General features: G+C 44.6%; 1 protein-coding gene across 6 annotated transcripts in view; it reads left to right on the forward strand.

The window, feature by feature from the left end:
- SFXN5 (sideroflexin 5) overlaps positions 1-22511 on the forward strand; it is a 175960-nt gene that overhangs the window by 58662 nt on the left and 94787 nt on the right. For 5 of the 6 annotated variants that reach the window (XR_007356156.2, XR_012668250.1, XR_007356158.2 and 2 more), the window contains 3 exons: positions 724-777; positions 6539-6595; positions 8541-8606. Coding sequence is in view for 2 of the 6 variants with exons in the window: in XM_048846425.2 (XP_048702382.1) it covers positions 724-777; positions 6539-6595; positions 8541-8606 (177 nt within the window). In the remaining 4 variants the exon portion in view is untranslated. The remainder of the gene's footprint in view (positions 1-723; positions 778-6538; positions 6596-8540; positions 8607-22511) is intronic. The other variant, XR_012668249.1, reaches the window with a different exon arrangement.

Raw genomic sequence — 22511 nt, forward strand, 5'->3', positions numbered from 1 at the left:
CGAGGTCAGAGTGGTACTATGAGGAGCATTTTTTCTCCTGGTAACATGGGCTCCTATGAAAAATGCACACATTCAGGAATAAATTTGATTTGCTGGGCTCTGAAATAGACAGTCTTCACATTACAGATCCACGCTTGTCTTTCCACTCTAATTCCCAGAGAATTAGGTAGCTGGAGGGGAAAAAAAAATAAAAATGTGAGGGCATATCCCATTATATCTACCCATTAGCTGACAATTCGTCTCACTGGGAGCTTTGTTTGGGGGTTAACCTAAGGAGTTCCTTTATACTTCCTTTCCCATCCCTCTTCAGTTCCATGCATTGTGGCACCTTTTCTCTTGTGGAATGGGACACAGCCTTTCTGTGCTGCTCCCTACATACCCATGTGAGGCCCAATATCCCCATCCCTATTGGCCCAGTGAACATGGGACTGAACTCATGGCCCAGATTTGGACCTCTAGGGTCCTTGTAACTGTGGGTATGAGGAATGTAAACTCATGATCTTTAAAGCAATTGGTCCCAATTAAGAGCACTTGAACTTCAGGGTTTTCCAACATTAAAATCTGATCTCTTTTTGACATTTTCTAGAGGAGCTACATTTCCAAAAGTTGAAACAATAAACATATCAAAGAATAAAAACCTTTCCACCCTCCCACAAAGAGACTGACAGTGTATTCATTATGCTTTTTTTTTTTTTTTTTTTTAATCGTTCCTCTCTCTTGTAGGTTGTTGGTCTTCTCCTGCCAAACCAGACGCTGGTGTCCACTGTTTTTTGGCAGGTAACAATCTTCTGCCATGGCACATTGAGTCTATGGACTTGTGTGACAAAAAGAAAGGCATCATTGAATTACATCTCCAGTACAGACCCAAAAAATGAGGACAGTGTGACTAAGGCATATTTACTTTTCTGCATCAAGAGCATCTTAGTTAATGAGAAGATGGTATGGCTGGATGTAACTGGAAATTTTTGGTAGGACTGGAGTATGCTGCAAATAAACCCATAGGGCTGATTCTCCACTGCCTTGCACGTTGTGTTATCATGTACACCTGTGTAAAGAAGGTGTAAAATGGTGCTAAATCCAAATTGTATTACTATACACCCACTTTGCTCAAGTGTAAATGATGACACGAGGTGCAAAGCCATGGAGAATTAGGCCCTTGACGCTCACACCTCTGCTGTTTTGAAGACATTCTGTCAAGTAGTTTAGGTTCCAGCCTTTACATACCTTGAAAAGGACATATTCTGTCAGAGAAACAAGGGGGGGGGGTGAGGTCATATCTTTTTTTGGACCAACTTCTGTTAGTGGGAGGGACAAGCTTTCAAACTCCACGGAGCTCTTAGAAAAAAGAGCTGTGTGTAGATCAAAAGCTTGCCTCTCTCACCGACAGAAGTTGGTCCAATAAAAGATATTCCCTCACCCACCTTGTCTCTCTAATGCCCTGGGACCGACACAACTACAGCTACACTGCATATTCTCTTAGTGAAATTCATCCACAGGGCTCTGAGGCTTCAGAAGGTCCCCAAGGCAGCGGAACTTACATGCAGAAGACTCCACATTTGCTGATAGCTGGGCTCCATGCCAGTTCTGCGTGCTGAGTCGGGTTTGGGAGAGGGAGTGGGGGCTTGGCTAAATTTTCTGCAGTTACCCCTACATAGTTTCTTTGTACAAAGCTATTTAAGAGGGGTGTGTGTGTGTGTGAGAATTTGAGCCATAGTAAAGGTTATCCCAAATAAGCAATTCTGAATAATTGAAATAAAAAGACTTATTCAAGCTGTTCTTAAAAATCTTTGTTTATTGCCTTCAAAGTAAATAGTGCTATAAAATGTCATGCCAGCCGTGGAAGATCAAGGCATAATGCAAACTATCTAGGACCTAGGGGTGACAGTGGACGAGAAGCTGGATATGAGTCAGCAGTGTGCCCTTGTTGCCAAGAAGGCCAATGGCATTTTGGGATGTATAAGTAGGGGCATAGCGAGCAGATCGAGGGACGTGATCGTTCCCCTCTATTCGACATTGGTGAGGCCTCATCTGGAGTACTGTGTCCAGTTTTGGGCCCCACACTTCAAGAAGGATGTGGATAAATTGGAGAGAGTCCAGCGAAGGGCAACAAAAATGATTAGGGGTCTGGAACACATGAGTTATGAGGAGAGGCTGAGGGAGCTGGGATTGTTTAGTCTGCGGAAGAGAAGAATGAAGGGGGATTTGATAGCTGCTTTCAACTACCTGAAAGGGGGTTCCAAAGAAGATGGCTCTAGACTGTTCTCAATGGTAGCAGATGACAGAACGAGGAGTAATGGTCTCAAGTTGCAGTGGGGGAGGTTTAGATTGGATATTAGGAAAAACTTTTTCACTAAGAGGGTGGTGAAACACTGGAATGCGTTACCTAGGGAGGTGGTAGAATCTCCTTCCTTAGAGGTTTTTAAGGTCAGGCTTGACAAAGCCCTGGCTGGGATGATTTAACTGGGATTTGGTCCTGCTTCGAGCAGGGGGTTGGACTAGATGACCTCCTGGGGTCCCTTCCAACCCTTATATTCTATGATTCTATGATAGGACTTTGGAAAGGGTATGTGCAGTCAACAGAAAACATAAGCGTATCCTAGTAGCTTGTGGCTGTGTTTAAATTCAACAAGGTAAGTTATGGCCACATAGTTCAAACGCTGAAGCTGCATCTTGTGCAATATACAACTTTAAGAGGCAGTGTGGCTGGAAATGTCTAGAGTTTTTCACTTCTCCCACTGTCATGATGCCTAAGAACTCATGAAGTCAGTGACAAAACTCCCTTTGATTTCAGTGGTGCAGGATCAGACACTTGATTATGCTACTCTTCCTCATGTGCATAGCCCCACTGATATCAATGAGACTCCTGGCATGTGTAAAGACTACTCATGTGATTAAGGGTAGCAGGATAAGACCCTAAAGAGTCCCTGTTCACAGTGAAAGGTGAACCTTGTGTTCTGTACTTAGAGAAAGTTGAAGGGGTAAACTGAAGGGTCTGTTCTTAACTAGGACTCCAGCTACAAGCACAGCACAAAACCTGTTTAATTGTAAAAACAGCAAGGAGTACAGTGGCACTTAAAGACTATCAGATTTATTTGGGCATAAGCTTTGGTGGGTAAAAAACCCACTTCTTCAGATGCATGGAGTGAAAATTACAGATGCTGGCATTATTATACTGACACATGAAGAGCACATGAGACATGTTTTGTGAAATTCTTCAAGGACCAGATTCGTATACACTGTGAGTAGTACCTTACTGTGCAATAAGTCTCACTGAAATCAAAGGGACTACTATGCAGTTACTGGGGGCCATGGATCAGCGCTCACGTCGCACTCCCCATCAGTACCTGGCCCGGGCTGGGGAAGCTAATGATCCAACCAGTGGACCAAATTCAGTGATGAATCCTGGTTACGTGCCACCTGAGGCACACTGCACATACGCTCAGAAGAATACATTTATTCAGTGTAAATAAGGGTATCAGAATCCTTATTTGGAACTGGAAAGAGTATTCTAAAAAAAAAAAGTCAACAACCCACAAGAGCATAATCCAAGATAAATTCATTAACAGAATATACAAATTTCAAGTCCCAGATCAATAGTAGAACAGCATTGGCTTCACTGGGAGTTACATGTGCTTATGTAGAGGTAGAATTCGACATGCAAAAAGTAGGATTCTAACTGCTTGACAAACTGTGATCAGATGCAATCCCAGCCCACAGCAAAGAAAAGGAACATAGCCTTCAACTTGACTAACTCGGAGCATGCTTGGGAGGCTGCTTCAGTGGTTCTCAAACTTTTTCTGGTCCTGACGGCCTGCTGGACCCACTGTCAGACCAAGTTGCCTCAGATCACAATGTTAACAGGAGAGGTTCATTTTGGGAGTGCTTCTCTCAAACTTCAGATGCCAACTTAATTTGTGGTGCAAAAAATATGGGGGTCACCAGACCTCCCAGGGAGAGAACGTTTTTGCTCCTCCATCCGTGTTCCCTCTTTCCCTTCTTCCTCTATCCCCATTACCCTCCATCTTTCCAGTTCTCTTTTCCCCCTCCTTTTCTCCTTTTCTGACTCCTTTCTGTTTCTTTCCCTTCTTCTCTCCTTTCAGTATCATTTCTCAGGTTCTGACCAGGAGCTGGAGAAGAGCAGCCCCGTGCGCCTGCACTGACATACTTTAACCACAGCACCTTGAGTACGCATGTTGCAGTCCAGGGCATGTCAGGCCCCAGACTGAGGTAAGCAGTCATTGGAGCAGCATGAGTGGGACCCTCTGAGCCTTTGGAGTCCCATTTTTGCTGAATTGAGGGAATGTTCAGAACGCCCTCCCTCCAGTTGATCTTTCCTGGATGTGGGGGGAGTGGCCCTACTACCATTGCCACCCCCTCTGAACTCTGCAGACAGGGGGAGTGGGTCATCCAGCCACCCCCTGAAGAGTCCAGAAGTGTATCAGCCAGCCACCCCAGAAGACAGCAGAGCCAGAGAGTGGATAACAGGGCACTGATCCATTCCCATTCTAAAGACTGCTTAAGGTAGGAAGGGAGTGGGGCAAAACTTGTCCCAGTTTTCTATTTCTGAGCTGAGATTCTGGTCTGTAACTGGGGTGGAGTTGTGGGATGGTGATCAAGCAGGGGTGAGTATTGGGTTCTCAATGAAACCCAATTCCACCTGGTTGAGTGTCTGTTACAGAAGTTTCTCTAGCTCTGCTCGATGGACCACTTCAGTAGAGTTTGATTAGTGGAGCTTTATAAAGACTCACTTGGAAACCAGGACAAATTCCAAACACCTATTGCCAAACAAAATTCTCATAAATCATATTTTTTTTAGCATAAAAGGCAAATTTTGGTGGCCCCATGTATTCCTTTATGTGAAAGTTCTGAGATCAATAGGAAGAACATGCTTGTGGGCCATCACTACCGCTTTTTCCCAATTTGGTCCTTCTGTGCCTATGCCTTCCCCACATTTAACCACTTGGTGACTCTGTTTCTCCCCTTTCTTCTTTCTCTCCTCTCAGGTTCTGGCCATTAGCTGGAGAAGAACCAGTAGTATCCTACTCTTACATTGAAGCACATTATGTGTGGCACCTGCTTTGGGAGTGGGGTGGGGAACCGTAGTTCTTTTAATTCACAACTGCTGTGGATAAAGCACTTCAGTTCAAAAGCACGGCGTTACTCTTCTCCAGTTGCCATTACTGTTGCTGGCACAATTCCATTGGAGTAAATCTTATCCTAGAAGTCAGAGATGGACATACCAACTAGATCATCCAGTCCATATCCCCGAAATGGTACAGTAGATTCATGATCCCCAGCCTCCCATGAACCCCCAGTTTGAGAACCACTGAGTTTAATGAGTGTCTAAAAGGTTGGCTGCTAGGGCCTATAATATCCTGCAACTTTCTATAAGGGATGTCATGGAACAGAGCAGGAAGAAGAATGTTTAATGTTAAAATTGCCGTGTTCTGTAACCCTTCAATGATGCTATCATTTATGCAAAGAATTTTTAAAAAGGTTTGATCTTTCCAGCTTTAGATCAGTTTTTATCACAATTTTACTGTTTTAATTTAGGGTGTGTTTTTATTTTCTAGTTTTAGTGTGCGTCCGTGTCTGTGTGAATTTAATGCAGGTGAAAAGGAGAGGGTCAGAGACACGGGGATGTCAACTGTAGGGCCAGGAGTGGGATGCAATATAACAAAATGGTGACAGTGGAGGATACCAAGGAGAGATTCGCTCCCCCCTCTCCCCCAGACAGGTGGGAGAGACCAGCCTATTTGTCTTTCTTTTGGGTGTAGCCCCTAAAGGGATCAAACAGCCACTCTTAAACAAAAGACCAGTGGGGGAGACTATCTCACTATGTGTATCTACAGCACCTAGCACAATGGGACTCTGATCTCTGTTGGAACCTCTAGGCTAGTACCAATAATAGGAATAGCACAAGGTTGTTGTTCTGGGATAGCTGTAATAGGATGTTTAAGTCTGAGCACACCCACTGTTTTTACTGGGTTTTCTTAAGTATCATGAAAATATTCATATTAATAGATTTTATAAAACTTTTATTTAAAAAACCTAAATTTAGGGACTAAACTATCGGACCGTGTCCCTTTTAAACTTTACTGCAGCTAGTACTGTGGTCAGAGGGCCAGATTCATTGTCCATTGATGTCATTTAAAAGACACCCCTTGACTTAAAAGGAGAATGGATTGGACTCTAAGTATGCACAAAGCTTTAGAAATGTGAAGGGGTGGCGGTCGTTTGTGTGCGTGCGTATGTGTGTGTAGAGTGGATAACCTACATTTCTGCATTTAGTTTTTCCTCTCCGTTACCCCTGTACTTTCACAGCCATATAACAGTCTTCTCGTTGATATCACAAAGCTTCCATGACCCAGTGGAGGTATAATTGGATAAAGTGGACTTTTCTGTATCATGTTTGGGGAGGGGGGAGTTTTTTGGGTTTGTTTTTTTTTGTTTTTTTTGGCAGCAGTAGTGACATAGATACATTCTCTTTTTTAAAACAGTTGTTTGTATCTCTTATTTCCTTTTGTTTTCTTTTCAGTGGTTGAATCAGAGCCACAACGCATGTGTCAACTATGCAAACCGAAATGCAACTAAGGTGAGGAGATGCTACATAGGCAGTATCTACAGTAAGTCTGATCTTTTTTGACACTGGAAGCGTAATTCCTGAATCTTGGACTTGAACAGAAACTGCAGGGTAGATGCCACAGCAGGTTTATGGATTGGCCTTTCTCCTATGGAGCCTTCACTATTAAATTGTCTTAGAAAATAAATGGACTGAGTTTGTTTTCAGTCTAGTCCCTGGTTGTCCTTTGTTCAAATCCTCAAAGTACCAAAACCAGGGGTATTGTTCCAGAATAGCGGGGCTGTTGCTGGTCTGGGTTTAGGTGATATAAGCAGGTGTAGTTCCTATTCTGCTTGGTAGAATGTATGCATGCTGTCTGTAATCCTAATTTAGCTCCTTCCTAGGGTTTGACTTTATTGGTAACTCAAATAACCTCAACCAGACATAAAACCATTCCCCAAGGCAGGACTTCTCAGTTCTAGATTCTGGTTCCTTCTGGTACTTGCTGGTTAGTGCTAATAAGAACCATCTGCTAGTGTGATTCCGCAGTATTCAGTCTACACCTTCAGACGGGTTGCAAGCATTTGAAATCAGGGTGACTGCATAGAGGAGTTCTGCAGGGTCCTCTCTCTTTACAGGTACACTGCCAGAACTGGTTAGATAAAGCTAGCGCAGGAGCTGCATTGGCATGCCCTCTGTATCTAATGCTATCATTTTCAAGAGCATTTAAAAGTGGGGATTCTGGGCCTCTTTCCAGACACCAAGCTTCTCTCTTCTCCAGTGCACATGGGAGCCACTAATTTGGAGAGATGAGTCAGTTTCTCTTCCAGATCTTGTTCTCCTACATGGCAGACAATGTGCTGCCGCGACTGCAGTTTGCCATTGGGCTGGCCCAGTTGATAGTCTTGGTTGGTAAGAAGTGACTTAATTTAACATAGTAAAGAGCAACGATGATAGATATTTGGCTTTTCTGATGACAAAAGAAGACTCGGCGATTAAATATACAACCCCTGGTGGGAGGCGGGGGACAAGTCTTTCCCTCATTTTGTTACTATCCCAGGGGTGTTCCTCTCAATACAGTTGCAGAACTAAAGTGTTCTTACTCCTAGTCTTTCTTTCACACCTCCTTCCCCAAACTTTTACGTTGTTGTATCACTTCTCATGATGTCTGAGAGCTTAAGGTATGAAGCTGAATTAGAAGCCTTTGCACTTGCATGCAATAGATTCTCATTAAAAGCTAAAAGAAATTGTCAGGTCAAGATAACCTTTCAAAGAGCTATAGTTAAATCAGAAAGCTTTGGGTTCATAATGTATGTGTGTGTGGGTGTGTGTGTGTGAATAGTTCTGCCACTTTGCCAAATCGCATTTATGTATAATATTTCCAGGACAAAGAGTAAATTTCTGGTGCTAAATAAATAATTTTCCAAGTCCTTTAACTCAGTGGTTTTCAACCTTTCCAGAACACTCTACCTCTTTCAGGAGTCTGATTTGTCCTGCGTACCCTAAGTTTCACGTCACTTAAAAACCACAGGGGGCCCGCAAAGGTAAGTTACATGCTTCAGCCCCTGCTGCCCAGTGGGGCTCAGGCTGAAGCATATAACTTAGCTTCACAGGGCCCCCTGTGGCATTGCCCTGCTTGCCACCCTGCATGCCAGCCCTGCCCTTGCGACCCTCCTATATGCATCCCCTGACCCCTAGGTTGAAAAACATTGATCTAGATGAGTTGACGTATCCTCTGGAAGACCTCCACGTACTCCCAGGTGTATGTGTACTCCTGGATGAGAACCACTGCTTTAACCTACTCCATCAGGCTGTAACTCCTGTTGTTTTGGCAATCCCACTAGCTAACAGGGCCACGTGTAACCCAGCAGCTGTGACAAAACCAAACATTTAAAAAATAATAATAATAATTCAAAATTATTTTCCTAACCAGAATTCTGTGTTGAAATTGTTTTGTTTTTTTCTTTCCTTTCCAAAGCCTTCTCCAACATCCAAGTTCATCCAGGGCTACTTGGGAGCTGTCATAAGTGCTGTCTCAATTGCAGTGGGTAACACTTTATATTTCTCTCCTCTAAAGAAATAACTTCTCCCCCATATTAATTTTGTATTTTTTTGAGAGATGGTTTGTTTGAAATGGCAAATGGCTTTACTTTAATAGACATAAACCTAGATTGAATATGAAGAAAAGATTCTTAACACTTAGGGCTCTCTGTCCATAGGCAGCCAGCCTTTGCACCACCAAGGCATTACGCTCTACGAAGGCCAGGACTACATTACCACTTATGCCACTCAGGGGTGTGAAAAAACATACCCCTGAGTGACGTAAGTTTTGCCAGCATAAGTGGTAGTGTGCACAGCACTATGTCAGTGGGAGAGCTTCTCCCGCTGACATAGCTACTGCTTGCTCGTTGAGGCAGTTTTTATTATTTCAACGGGAGAGCTCTCTCCTCTTGGCATAGCGCGGCTAGACGAGCAATCTTACAGGGGCGCAGCTGCATCGGTACAGCTGTGCCGCTGTAAGCTTGCTCGTGTAGACGTGGCCTTAGCTCTTTGTAGTAGAAGTCATGGGTATGTCTTCACTGAAAATTAAATAGAGTTATTTATGCTCAAGTTCACTTCCCCACTGTATAATGGCACTTGAGCTGCATAGAATGATTGTATTAGCTGCACAGATTGGTTGTGTTAGGAGCTGATGAGTTCTGCTAACTTGAGTTTAGCCCAGGGGTGGGCAAACTTTTTGGCCCGAGGGCCACATTGGGGTTGCGAAACTGTATGGAGGGCCGGGTAGGGAAGGCTGTGCCCCCCCAAACAGCCTGGCCCCTGCTCCCTATCTGCCCCCTCCCACTTCCCGCCCTCTGACTGCCCCCCTCTGAACTCCCGACCCATCCAACCCGCCTCCCGCTCCTTGTCCCCCGCCACTAATTGCCCCCCCAGGACCCCACCCCCTATCCAACCTGCCCCTGTCCTCTGACTGCCCCAACCCCTATCCACACACACACACCCCCCAACAGGCCCCCGCTCCGGGACTCTCATGCCTATCCAACCCCCCCTGCTCCTTGTCCCCTGACTGCCCCAACCCCTATCCACACCCCGCCCCCTGACAGCCCCCCCACCCCCACCCAGGACACCCACCCCCTATCCAACCTCCCTGTCGCATGACTACCTTCCGGAACGCCCTGCCCCTTATCCAGCCGCCCCACCCCCTTACCATGCTGCTCAGAGTGGCAGGAGCTCGCAGCCGTGTGGCCCAGCCGGAGCCAGCCATGCCGCCCAGAGCACTGCGGGGGAGGGGCCGGGGGGCTAGCTGCCCCAACCAGGAGCTCAAGAGCCGGGCAGGACATTCCCGCGGGCCGGATGTGGTCCACGGGCCGTAGTTTCCCACCTCTGGTTTAGCCTATACCTCAATGGGTGGGTCAACTCACATTAAAACTGCACTTCAGTTAAGGGTTTTTGTGGCGGGGCAGGATTTGAGTTATGGCATTATTCAAGTTGTAACTTAACTCACCAGTGAAGACAAGCCCTTACAAGTTTACATCTCTAAGTTTATGGCTTAGTGCTGTAACAATCAGGTTTATAATTCTTAGACTTCGTAGAAGCACAAGTTCAGCTCAGCTATTCTTCATCTGTGTAGAGTAGATACATTTCCAGAGTTGACTCAGCCATTCTTCTTTTCAAGGTGGGCTTTCAAATATGGCCTTAAAAACTAAGGTGTTCTGTTTGCTCTGCTTGGACATTAAAGATCCCATGGAAACTTTTGTAAGACTAGGGATTTGCCCTGTTATCTTGGCCAAAACATCCCCCACCTCTCACTTTCCTGCAGTTGCCAGTAGGCTACTGCCCTTCACAGCAGCAGTGGGTGTTTCTGTGGTGGTTCTATAAATAAAATGCTCAGACGTATGAAGTCACCAGTGTTACCTGAGTAAGGACAGCAAGATTGAGCACAGAGTTTGTCGAATGTTTTGAGATTGTTTGGACTGAAAGTATATATCTTTATCTGACACTCTTGTGTTAGGGTAAGTCTACACTACAAAATTGAGTCTTCTTAAGTTACATTGACTTACAGCCACTGCGGTAATTCAACTGCTTTTAAATGTCCACACTATGCTCTTTGTGTTGGCGTGCATCCTAACCAGGAGCGCTTACAACAATTTCACTGTAAGTGTGGGCATTGTGGGATGGCTTCCGCAAGGTAGTAACAGTTGATGTAAGCAACGCAGTGTCTACAGTGACACTGTGTCGACCTAACTACATCAACTTAAGTGCTACGCCTCTCATGGAGGCGGAGTTATTAAGTTGGTGTAGTGGGCGAGTTACATTGGTGGGAGCTCCATTTTAGTGTAGACACTTACAGAGTTAGGCTGATGTAAGCTGCCTTACATCACCCTAACTCTGTAGTGTAGACCAGGGCTTAGTTGTTTTTCCTCCTACATGTAAATTTCTGCCTCTGAGTGTAAATTACACTCATTTTGCACAATTACTGATTACCAAGTTACTCTGCTTTACCACTTACGTTCTACATACAACTTCCACCACAATTTATGTAACTGCTGAATTTGTCCTAGTTTCTTCAATATTTCATCAAGCAGTTACCTCCCACCCCACACCTTTCCCCCAAACACATTAGCCCTCCAGGCGTGCACACAGAGCAGGCTAAAACCTGGGAGAAAATATGAGCCTTTCACCATTTCCTGAATGTGAGTAGCTCTCAGACCAGCAGAAAAAGTGGATTCCAGATGTGGGACCCTCCACTGACAAAGCTCAGCCCTAGCCCATAAACAGTCACATCTGTGGATTGTTAGAAGGGCACCCTGGCTGATCTCATTTGTCATAATGATACATCACAAGGCACTGTGTCCTCTCACATATATTTGTACTGTAAGTATAAATATAACATTCATATTTATTATGAATCCTAAATCATTTCAGTCCAGTTAGCCTATCATGTTGGAATTATAATCTGAACAACACATCTTGCAAGACAGTTTTTACTTTGTTTGCTTATATAGTGTCATTTTTATATAGTGCCTGGCCCTTTCAGTTTGAGTAAAAGTAGTCTAATTCACTTGGAGCTCCCTTCCTTTTAGGGCAGTTTTGAACTGAGTGAGATCCTCCTGCTGTGCGGAGATGAGACTTTTTACAGATGCAATGATTTTACCTGGTAAGCGTCTAGGTTAATAAGCAGAGTAAAGTTTCTGAAACAGGTATTCCACATCTATCTGTTAAACAAAAAATGATTTTGAAAGAGCCTTAATATTTGTTCCCTGGGATTCTAAGGCCTTAGACCTCATTAACTGATCTCTGCTGTCAACTAGCAGCAAATCACCTCCCAGTGTGAGCCAATTAAGACTAGATGACCTGAAAACAAGTGCCATTATCTCCAGTGGTCTGCAGAGACCTTGTATTAATTAAAGTGAGTCCCTTCCATGTTTGCAATATGCAAGTGACAGAAGGAGGAGAGCTAGTGGGGGGGGGGGGGGGGGGGGAAATCAGTACAGAAAGGTCATGACAAATCAGTTGATCTGAGGTCATGTTTTCCCATAGTTTAAATACCCTTTGTCTTTATCTAACCACAGTGGGCTAGGTTCTGCTCTCAGTGACACCTATACGACCAAATCAGGTTGCAGGGGTGTAACTTACAACAGAATATGGCCCTGTGTTTTTAGCAATTAACCAAAAAGCTCTGTAATGCTTTATAAACAATCGTCTCCCCATTATCGCAAAAGCAGCATTTACTGGTTTGAGCTGCCTTGTTCATTCTTACAAATCTAGTTCCTATCTGCTTGACTCATTTATTGGTCCTGTGACTTTCGTTTACACATCTCGTGCCATAGGTGGTAACTTTTTTTTGAGCTCTGTTTCAAATGCAGTAGGGAATATAAGATCCTCAATTAAATTTCAGCCTGGCCTCCTTGCTGTGCATTTCTTTAGGAGGCTGTCATCTTTTCTGGGGATCAATTAAACATGTTTTCTTAGGGAAAAGGAAAAAAGGGGTTTATTTGGCTCTTGCTTATCCTATTGCACTCAGGTGATGTCAATGGAATTACTCCTGCTTTTTACCAGTAGAAGTGAGAGGAGAATCAGGCTTGATGGTGTTCGTCAGCTTTCATGAACAAATTCTACTGACAGTAAACAAGATTTTCATTCAGAGGCAATACTGGTCTAATGGCTTGAGATTGTGACCGGGAAGGATGGCTACGTGGTTAGAGTGCTAGCCTGGGATCTGAGATCACTTCCTTCCTCTACCACAGATTTCCTCTGGGACCTGGGACAAGTCACTTTGGCCCAGCTTCGCAAAGGTATTTACCTTCTGGAAGTTAGGAGCCTAAATGCCTTTGAGGAGCTGAGCCTTTATCTCTCTGTACCTCAGTTCCCCATTCGTACAATGGGGAAGCTTGCATTTCTCTACCTCCCAGAGAAAGTGTGGATAAGTACATTTAAGACTGTGATGCACTCAGCTACCATGTTAAGGGTGGCCATATGAGCACCTAAGAGTCAGACAGGAGATGTAGGTCAAAATGTTCAAATTGGGTGACTGAAGTTAGGTGTCTAAAGAAGTGATCTGATTTTCAGACGTGCTGAACACCTGCAGCTCCCAAATGAGGTCAGCAGGAACTGCCACTTCTCAGCATCCCTGAAAATCAGGCCGCTTATTTAAGTGCCTCAATGTGGATTAATTAGATTAACTATAGGGACCCATCTCTAAAGATTTTGGCCCTGGAACCTGTTCCCTCTCCATCCACTGATGCATAATGTAACTTTGGGAAAGGAAAACGATACCAGGTCCAGGAATTTATTTCTTCACCCACCCAATCTCCAGATAAATTAGCCATTTAAAAACAAACTAGAGAATATACTTTAGGCAATAATCCTGCATTGGCTGAGGAAGAAGGGGATAAAGTAGCAGATTTAACAGGTCTCTTCCATCACTGATTTATGTAGTTTTTCTAGGATGTTCTGCAAATGTATTGCCTCCACAGACATACACTTGCGTCCTGTGTTCTGGACAAGAATAGAGGGGGGAGGGTAGACATGACTCTTTAGATAGATGTGGTCTTTTCCCCCATTGAGCACATATGTAGAGCTAAGCTAACTATTTTAAAGACTGTTGGATCGATGCAGCACAGCATACAACTTCCAAGCGTGTGGCTCTGAGGAGGCAATATGTTTAAAGGATTCTAGTTACTGCTAAGTAACCTAGATTTATTTTTTTATCTATGTGATTTTGGTGTATTTTTATCTTGTTCTCTGTATACTTGCCAAAGCAAGCCTTCTTTCTGCCTCTTATTTTGATTGCTATATGCTTAACTGATCTGAACGCTAAGCAGGAATTGTTCTTTTTCATCAATCAGAGTCCTGTTGTTAGAGCTTATTTACCCAGTATGGATATCTGGTTGCTGTTCACTGTGGTAATATGTGAAGTACAATTAATATCAGCTGGTTTTCCTAAACAAGACAGACAAAGACAGGGAACATTGATAGGAATTGAGAGAAACCAGGTATATTTTAAAATATTTTTTTCCCAAATATTCCAGCTCCAACCATTGTAATAAGTTGGAAGGGTTTATAATGATTTGAAAACCATTTACTTGTAATCATACACCCATATCTGTAATTCTTCAAGCTTTGGGAAGGTGAAAAATGCTATTTAAGCGAAAAGCACATTATTGTTCCTGTTAATAACTTTCGCAAGCATCGTAATTGGACATAGTTCTTAGGTTCCAGATCCAAACATGCCAAAAGTATAGGTGTTTGTACCCAGGGCTTTGGTCTGAACCCATCACTAATCCCAGTACTAAACTGTGAACCCTTCCTGCGTCAGAGTCAACTATCCAGTACGCTTACGCTGTGATAACAGCTTCCTTTTGGGGGTCAGAAATGCCCCTAAAGCTGTGTTGTTTCTTTGACATAAAGCAACTTAGTACAAGAATCGCATGCAGCTGTGGAAATGTCACCAAAACAATCAGCCGAATGCACAGCATGGCGATCAAATGGGTCTACAGTAGGTTGTTGAACCAGAGGCTCATGCAACTCCTGTGCTATCAAAGGGGTATGTGTTCCATCAATCAATCAGTTGTACTTGTGTTCAGTTGTATTACATTTTGGTGGCAACACCAGATTACCGGAAAGACCCTGATAATTTGGAAGGAATTCAAAGAACAAAGAAAAGGATCAGGACTGGAGGGACTGAGTTACTAGGAAAGATTAAAGGAGCTACATATGTGTATAAATTGTCTAAAGAATGCCTAGGGGGGCTCATGATAACAGCCAGTAAAGATAAAAAGAAATGGAAGATTTAGGCTGAATATGGAGAAACTTCCTGACAGTGAGATGTATGGGGTTGTGGAATAGTTTCCTTAGAGAAGTGCTAAGCCTGCTCCATTCTTTTGGGCTTTTAAAACTAGATTGTACAAAGCACTGTAGGAAGCAATCTCATACTGCCTAGGAGATGGACTGGGTGATCCAATAGGTCTTTTCCATCAATGACTTCTGTAAGTCATGCTAGGCAGAGGAAAAATGGGCAATAGAGGACTGGTATAAAAGTGATTAGAAACATTGGCTGGGGGGAGGAATAGAATGATCCTGGAATGAAGCTTAAAAGAATGTTTTAAATTAAAAAAAGAAAAAATCCAGAAAGCAAGAGTGGAAGACAGGGAGGTGGGGAACTATGTACAATAGAACCACTGATTGGTTTTCTGTGGCTTGACAAGCAGCGTGGATGATGAAGGGTGGCTCTCCTCTGGTGTCCAGGGAAGAGATCTGGCACCAAGCCTTCCTCCCCTTTCAGACACTCTGAACCTGATTCTCCTTGCACTTATACCATTGTAGTTCCAGTGGCTTAAGCGGAGTTACTCCCAACTTACTCCAGTGTTCATGAACAGAAAATCAGACTCTCTGTTCCCAGGCTCCGCCGTGAATGATTTCCAAAGCTGGCAACTAAACCTGCTTAGCCTACACCATGCTCCCGGCAGTATCCATTAGTCCAAAGGGCTGCCTGGGTGGGGGGTCTTCACTGGCTCAGCAAGCCATAGAAAACCAATTAGCAGGTAAGAAATTTTTTGTTTTTCTGTGGCTTGGCTTCCCAGTATGGATGATGGGTCTGGTTAGCAACACCCACCCAGGGAGGAGAATGGGAAATTAACAGCCAACTAACTGAACGGGCTACAGTGACAGGAGAAGAAAGTTGGGCAGTCTGGGAAGGAAGAGTCCTCCCTTGAGGAAAGCCATCTTAGGGGCAGTAATAAATTAGTGTCTTGGAGCACTCTGTATGCCAATGCTTCATCTGCTGCAAAGGCAGGTCCAGTCAGTGGCGATTGGTGTAGGTGCAGCTGATGCTCCAGAGCGCATCCAAAAGAGGCCTCTCCTCTCTCTACCCAAGAAGTGGCTGTGGCTCTGACAGAATGGGCTTGATGTTGAATCAGGGCGGGGAGGCTTGCAGAGGTATTGGTGATCAGGATGGATACAGCAAGGGAGCATGGTCAGACGTGCTTTAATCCCCTTGCAGGAAACCTCGAGGATGAAGAAGGAATAGGGCTTTCCCCACTCCTTTGTTCATGACAAGTAGGTCTTCAAGACTCTACAACCTCCGGCGCTTGGATTTCCAACTGCGTCTGAGGTTTCCTTCTGCATTTGGGGTCGCCGCAAAAATTGGGGTGGGAAATCTCCTGTTTAAAATGAAAAGAAGCGGGGACAAGTGTGAAATGCTGCTTTTCCCTTAGGTAAAATGAGGTGAGCAATTGCAGGCCACGGCTCTGAGCCCCCTCGCCCTTCAAGTGGAGGTGACGCTAGTCTGAGTGCTATCATCCAGGAGACCATAGTAGGGGCACAAAGGGCCTGGAGCAGCCTGTTGAGGTTCCAGGGAGGGAGCAGGGATGTCACTGGAAGCCTAAGGTAGTACATGACCTTTAGGAATCTAGTCACAATACGGTTGATTTTCCCACAGATACCCCTAGTGGAGCCCCTGGGGCTTTCGAGGTCTGAAGTTTGAATCCCTGTGGAGCTAGTTGAGAAACCCTCATGCTAGAGAGACTCCAGGATGTCTGAGTGGGGGGGATTTCTTCACCAGAGCCCAGTGGGACCAACACCAGGCTGAGAAGATGGATTTTTTTTCTATGAGAGCATGACAGAGCATGGGGGACTGTCAGAAATAGCTACCTTTCATTAGGAAGCTCCTTTTATGAGCTGCCTGAACGTTGAGTGTCTGCTTCTTCCTCAGAAAACGGGGACACGTGGAAGGGGTGGTCCGGAGGGTACCCCTCTCTCCTGTCACCATAACCCTTGGGTGTTGTGCCCACACCTAGATCTGCCGTGGGGAATTCTGAAATGAAGTGAGGACATCCAGTTTGGAGTTGCTCATACTGGCAGGTGTCTGGGGCACTGCTTGGCTGGCATTTCAGATACACAGGCCCTGTAATAAAACACTGGAGGGTTCCCAATTAGGGCACCTCATGGAAGGTGTGAGCCTGATTTGGCTGTGCAGTCTTCATGGCTCCAAAATGGCCCCTCAATATAAGACACCTGCTGCCTTCCTCACCAAGGGTATATCTACACAGCACTTTGGAGACCATAGGAGTGAGTATCCCAGACCGGCTTGACAAACTTGGGCTCGTGGGGTGCAAGCTAGTGCTCTAAAAATAGCTGTGCAGACAGTGTTTTGAAGCTGCTGCAGAACCTGAATGCCAGCCCAAGCCACAACTTCGAAGCACTGTCTTTCCAGCTATTTTTAGAGCGTAAGTGCAAGGCTAAGTCTATAGATCCAGGCTTGGAGCTCCTATGGGCTCCCAAATGCATGTGGACTTAGCCCAAGAGACCAGTGAGCTTGGAGCCAGAGGGCTTGAAAGAAGAGGACCTTGGCTCCAAATCTATGGCGTCTGGTTGGTCCTTTGCTGCCTGACTGACTTTGGAGGAGAGAAACCACCCACTAACTACTCTGGGGAGCCGAGACATATCATAATAGTTATTATATGTGGCCTTACATCTGTAGGTCTCAAAGCACTTTACAATGGAGGAACGCTATTATTTGCGTTACACAGAGGGGGTAACTGAGACACAGAGAGCTTAAAGGACTTGCCCAAGGTCACCCAATGAATCAGAGCTAGGAATAGAATAGCAGTTCTCAAACTGTAGGTCGGGACCCCAAAGTAGGTTGCAAACCCCATTTTAATGGGGTCACCAGGGCTGATGTTAGACTTGCTGGGGCCAAAACCGAAGACTAAGCCCCACTGCCCAGGACCAAAAATAAAGTAACAGAATGTGATTTTTACCATGAATTGCGTAGATCTTTACAAATCCAACCCTTTCGAGCAGGGAAAACAGTTCAGTGTTGTGTGGTTTCACTGACAATAAGTAGAGGTGGACATCCTTTTGCACAGGCGCCCCCCCCTCAGGGCTGAAGCCCTTAAGGTTTGACTTTGCCCACCCCTCGCCACCTGGGGCGGTGGAGCTCGGGCAGACTCAGGCTTCAGTTCGCCCTCCTGGGATCTTGTAGTAATTTTTGTTGTCAGAAGGGGGTCGCGGTGCAATGAAGTTTGAGAATCCCTGGAATAGAACCCAGAAGTTATGGCTCCCAGTCCTGTGTGCAATCCACTAAACCAAAGGAGCCTTGTAGGGTACAATAGAGTAAGATCAATTATATACTTTATTGCACCAACCCCTCAGGTGATGTTAATCAGTGTAGCTCCGAATCATCAGTTTACTCCAGCTGAGGCTTTACCCCTTCCAGCCTCTAATGAGCAAGAGTTCCAAAAAGAAAACATTGGGCTCTCTAGGAGGTGTAGGGGGAACTTGGTGAAAGAAAAAGACATCACTGAAATAATACTTAAATTCATTCTTTGCTTTGGTGTTCTCAGAGCAGGAAGGGGGGGGACTGGCGCAGCAATGAGACATACATTTTCTAGGGGAGGAAATCAGATGCATGTCAGATCAGATGAGCAAGGAATCCAATGACTATCAGGAGAATGGGGAATGTTAGTCAGCCTCAATCTGGCTTAGAACTCCAGAATACGCCAGCAGATCTCTAGCCAATACATTTTGAAAATGACGGTCTTATAAATTTTGACTTTGTTCCAATATAGCACAAAAATATTCAGAATTTCCTGCAGAAGGAAATTTTCTGAACAGCTTCAGTGGGAAGATTGAAAAAGAATAAGAAGTGAGCAGACAACCTTGGTAACTCAGTGTGGAGAAATGTAAGGTAATGAGGTTGAGGACAATAAACAAGCAAAGAAATTATCTTCAGGGATGTTACATTGAGTGTAGCTCTCTCTTAAGTGGAAGGATCAGAGGTGGTGTGGGATAACACTATCATACCTAGCTTGCATCAATTATTAGCAGTAAAATAAAGGGTAGCAAAAATCTGCTGTATATAAATAAGATTCTGAGAGGGTTAACTTTAGTGATTTAGACCCCAATCCAAAGTGCACTGAAGTCAATAGGTTTCAGAGTAGCAGCCGTGTTAGTCTGTATTCGCAAAAAGAAACGGAGTACTTGTGGCACCTTAGAGACTAACCAATTTACACCAGGTTAGCCGTGACATTATTGGGGATAGTGTTTTTGATGGCTTGTAGTCCATTGGTTAGTCTCTAAGGTGCCACAAGTACTCCTTTTCTTTTTGAAGTCAATAGGACTCTTTTTATTGATTTCAGCAGATTTTGGATCTGGCCTTTAAGCATCCAATTTGAAACACTTAAGATCCTTACAACCAGAGGTTCAAAGCCTTCCAGGATCATCCAGCGTAGATAAATGGAGTTCCAATCAGTACGGTATGTAGGAGGATCTTTTGGACAAGCCTGCAAAACCAAGGCCCTGCCTGCTTTATGTAAAGATCCCACGGGATTTCTCAGAAGAGTAAGGGCTTTTTCCAGGTCCTTTGGCTAAATTTCTGACCTCTCCCAACTGCGCAATGTGCTGTTTAGCTTATTGCTCAGCTGGTTAGTTGTCTACCTGTTGCCCTCCACCCCAGAGGGGCTATGTGATATTGTTGGCATCATTCTGATCTCACACCAGGATGTTCGGCTTAAAGCTTTATATATTTAAGCTTATATAAAGCTTAAATATAAGCTTTATATAGCTTATAAAGTAAGTAAGTTATAGTGATGAGAACCTGGTGTAAATGAGATCAGAATTAAGCTCTGTATGATGATGTGTGTGTGGTATATGTAATTCCACATGAAGGCATCGGTGGTGACTCCATAGTTAAGACTGCATTCCAATTTCCAGTTATAGTTGGGATTGAATCCCTTTTTGTGCATGGAAAATAATGTCTGTAAGGTTGCTATTGACCATACTTTCCCATGGGTACAGACTGAATTTCGAAGAAAAGCTGGAAGTAAATCCAATCATCAGCTAGGAATCATGGGGCTGAGCATATGTTTGCTTGAGCATGTTGCCCTCTGTTGACTGCAGGGTTATTGTGAATTTCTCCATCTTAAAAACTGAAGGGAAAAAAATCCATATGCTGTTGTTTGTAGTGTATAAGACTAATGTGTGTCTTTGTTGTGTGGGCAGCATAAGATCTGTGTTTTCTGTAACTGTTCATTTATATTCTTCTAAGTGCTTGGGTTTTGAAATTAAGTGACAGATAACAATGCATTTATCGCTTTGCAACCTTAAGTGGATGTTGGGGGGGAAAAAGGGAAGGGCAGAGAGGGTGTGTTTCTGTTCAGACTATAATAAATAAAACTGCATATAAATGTAACCCATGCTTACTCATTGTAGCAGTCTGTCTCCTCCTGTCAGGGCCTGTAACATGGGCTGTCTGAGCTAGTGGTTGCTGGAGCCAGGATTCAAGTCAGGATCAGGGTCATATGCCAGTGGTCAAAGCCAGAGTCAGCAATGAAGCAAATTCAGCAAGCAGGAGTAATGCCGCCCAGGGAGGGTCATCAAAAATATTGGCAAATGCTTAGCGTTGTAAGAAAGAGTCCCACTTGGTCAATGCCGAATGATTCTGTTCTAGAAAGGGAGAGGCCCACACCAGGGCCTCCCCAGTAAGCAGGCCCATCTTAACTTGATATCTGGCATGCTCCTGGGGCTAGAGCATAAACAGAAGTCTGCATTGGGTACTGAACCCATGAAACTTATTGCCAGTACCATCATTTCTCTGGCAAAAGAACTCTGGGGCCGGTGTCGTAAGAGAAGCCAAATGGCTACCCACAACCATTCAGAGTGCTGCAGCTTGCTCCTGCAAGAATCGATTTCCTGTCTGCAACTGTTGTACTTGCAAAAAGAAAAGGAGGCACCTTAGAGACTAACCAATTTATTTGAGCATAAGCTTTTGTGAGCTACAGCTTACTTCATCGGATGTTAGTCTCTAAGGTGCCACGAGTCCTCCTTTTCTTTTTGCAGACACAGACTAACACGGCTGCTACTCTGAAACCTGTAGTACTTGGTCTCTCCTTTTCTGGTTTTCTGCCTGAAGGCCAGCAATCTGCTCCTGAGACCTGATAGAACCCTGGGGTGATGGCGAGGTGGGACCCCCAGCAGTGTCCATGCCAAGTCCAGGAGTCAACAATGAGTCCTGAACAAGATCAAGGTTGGCCTGAGCAAGCTGTCAGGGCCTGTAGCATGGGCTGTCTGAACTAATTGTTGGAGCAGGAGTAAAGTCAGGGTTGTGGTCACACCAAGGGTAAAACTAGAGTCAGCAACTGAGGTCAGGGCAACTAAGCAGGAAAAAGGCATGGTAACAGAATCAGGGACAAGGCATGGTAGGTAGCAGGAAGGAGCAAGGCATGATAGCAGGAACAGGGATGAGGCATGGTAGCTGGGACAAGGGGCAGGAGCCAGGCAAGGAAGGAGGAACTTGGCCTCCAGAGTATGGGCAGCAACAGGCCTATCAGTTAGTTGCTCAGATGGGACAGGCATACCCAGTGGTGTCCAGTCAGCAGTCTGCTGTTAGTCAATGGGTGTAGCTTCTGGTGGCGGGGTATTAGAAGCAATTTCCTCCTCACCCCTTACAGCTCGGTGGCACAGAGGATAAGGCTCCCATTCAGTGGGCCTAGGTGTAAGACCTGTGGTACCTGATGCCTCCAGTGGCTGGATCACATAGAGGGTTGAGAGTAACAGCCGTGTTAGTCTGTATTCGCAAAAAGAAAAGGAGTACTTGTAGCACCTTAGAGACTAACCAATTTATTTGAGCATGAGCTTTCGTGAGCTACAGCTCACTTCATCAGATGCATACCGTGGAAACTGCAGCAGACTTTATATATACACAGAGAATATGAAACAATACCTCCTCCCACCCCACTGTCCTGCTGGTAATAGCTTATCTAAAGTGATCATCAGGTGGGCCATTTCCAGCACAAATCCAGGTTTTCTCACCCTCCACCCCCCCACACAAATGAGAAAACCTGGATTTGTGCTGGAAATGGCCCACCTGATGATCACTTTAGATAAGCTATTACCAGCAGGACAGTGGGGTGGGAGGAGGTATTGTTTCATATTCTCTGTGTATATATAAAGTCTGCTGCAGTTTCCACGGTATGCATCTGATGAAGTGAGCTGTAGCTCACGAAAGCTCATGCTCAAATAAATTGGTTAGTCTCTAAGGTGCTACAAGTACTCCTTTTCTTTTTATAGAGGGTTGAGTTTGCTACAGCCTTTTATAGTCTGACCTGTATAGCACAGGCCAGAGAACTTCCCCACAGTAGTTCCTAGAGCAGATCTTTTAGAAAAATATCTGTTCTTGATTTAAAAATGGTCAGATATAGAGAATCCACTATGACCCTTGGTTAATTGCCCTCACTGTTAAATATGTACACCTTATTTCCAATCTGAATTTGTCGAGCTTCAACTTGCAGCTATTGGAGCATGTTATATCTTTCTCTGCTGGATTGAAAGGCCCACTATTAAATATTTATTCCCCATGTAGGTACTTATATACTGTGATCAAGTCATCCCTTAACCTACTCTTTGTTAAGTTAAATAGATTGAATTCTTGATTCTATCACTATAAGGC

The sequence above is a fragment of the Caretta caretta genome, chromosome 4 (assembly GCF_965140235.1).
Source record: "Caretta caretta isolate rCarCar2 chromosome 4, rCarCar1.hap1, whole genome shotgun sequence".
Taxonomy (NCBI): domain Eukaryota; kingdom Metazoa; phylum Chordata; order Testudines; family Cheloniidae; genus Caretta; species Caretta caretta.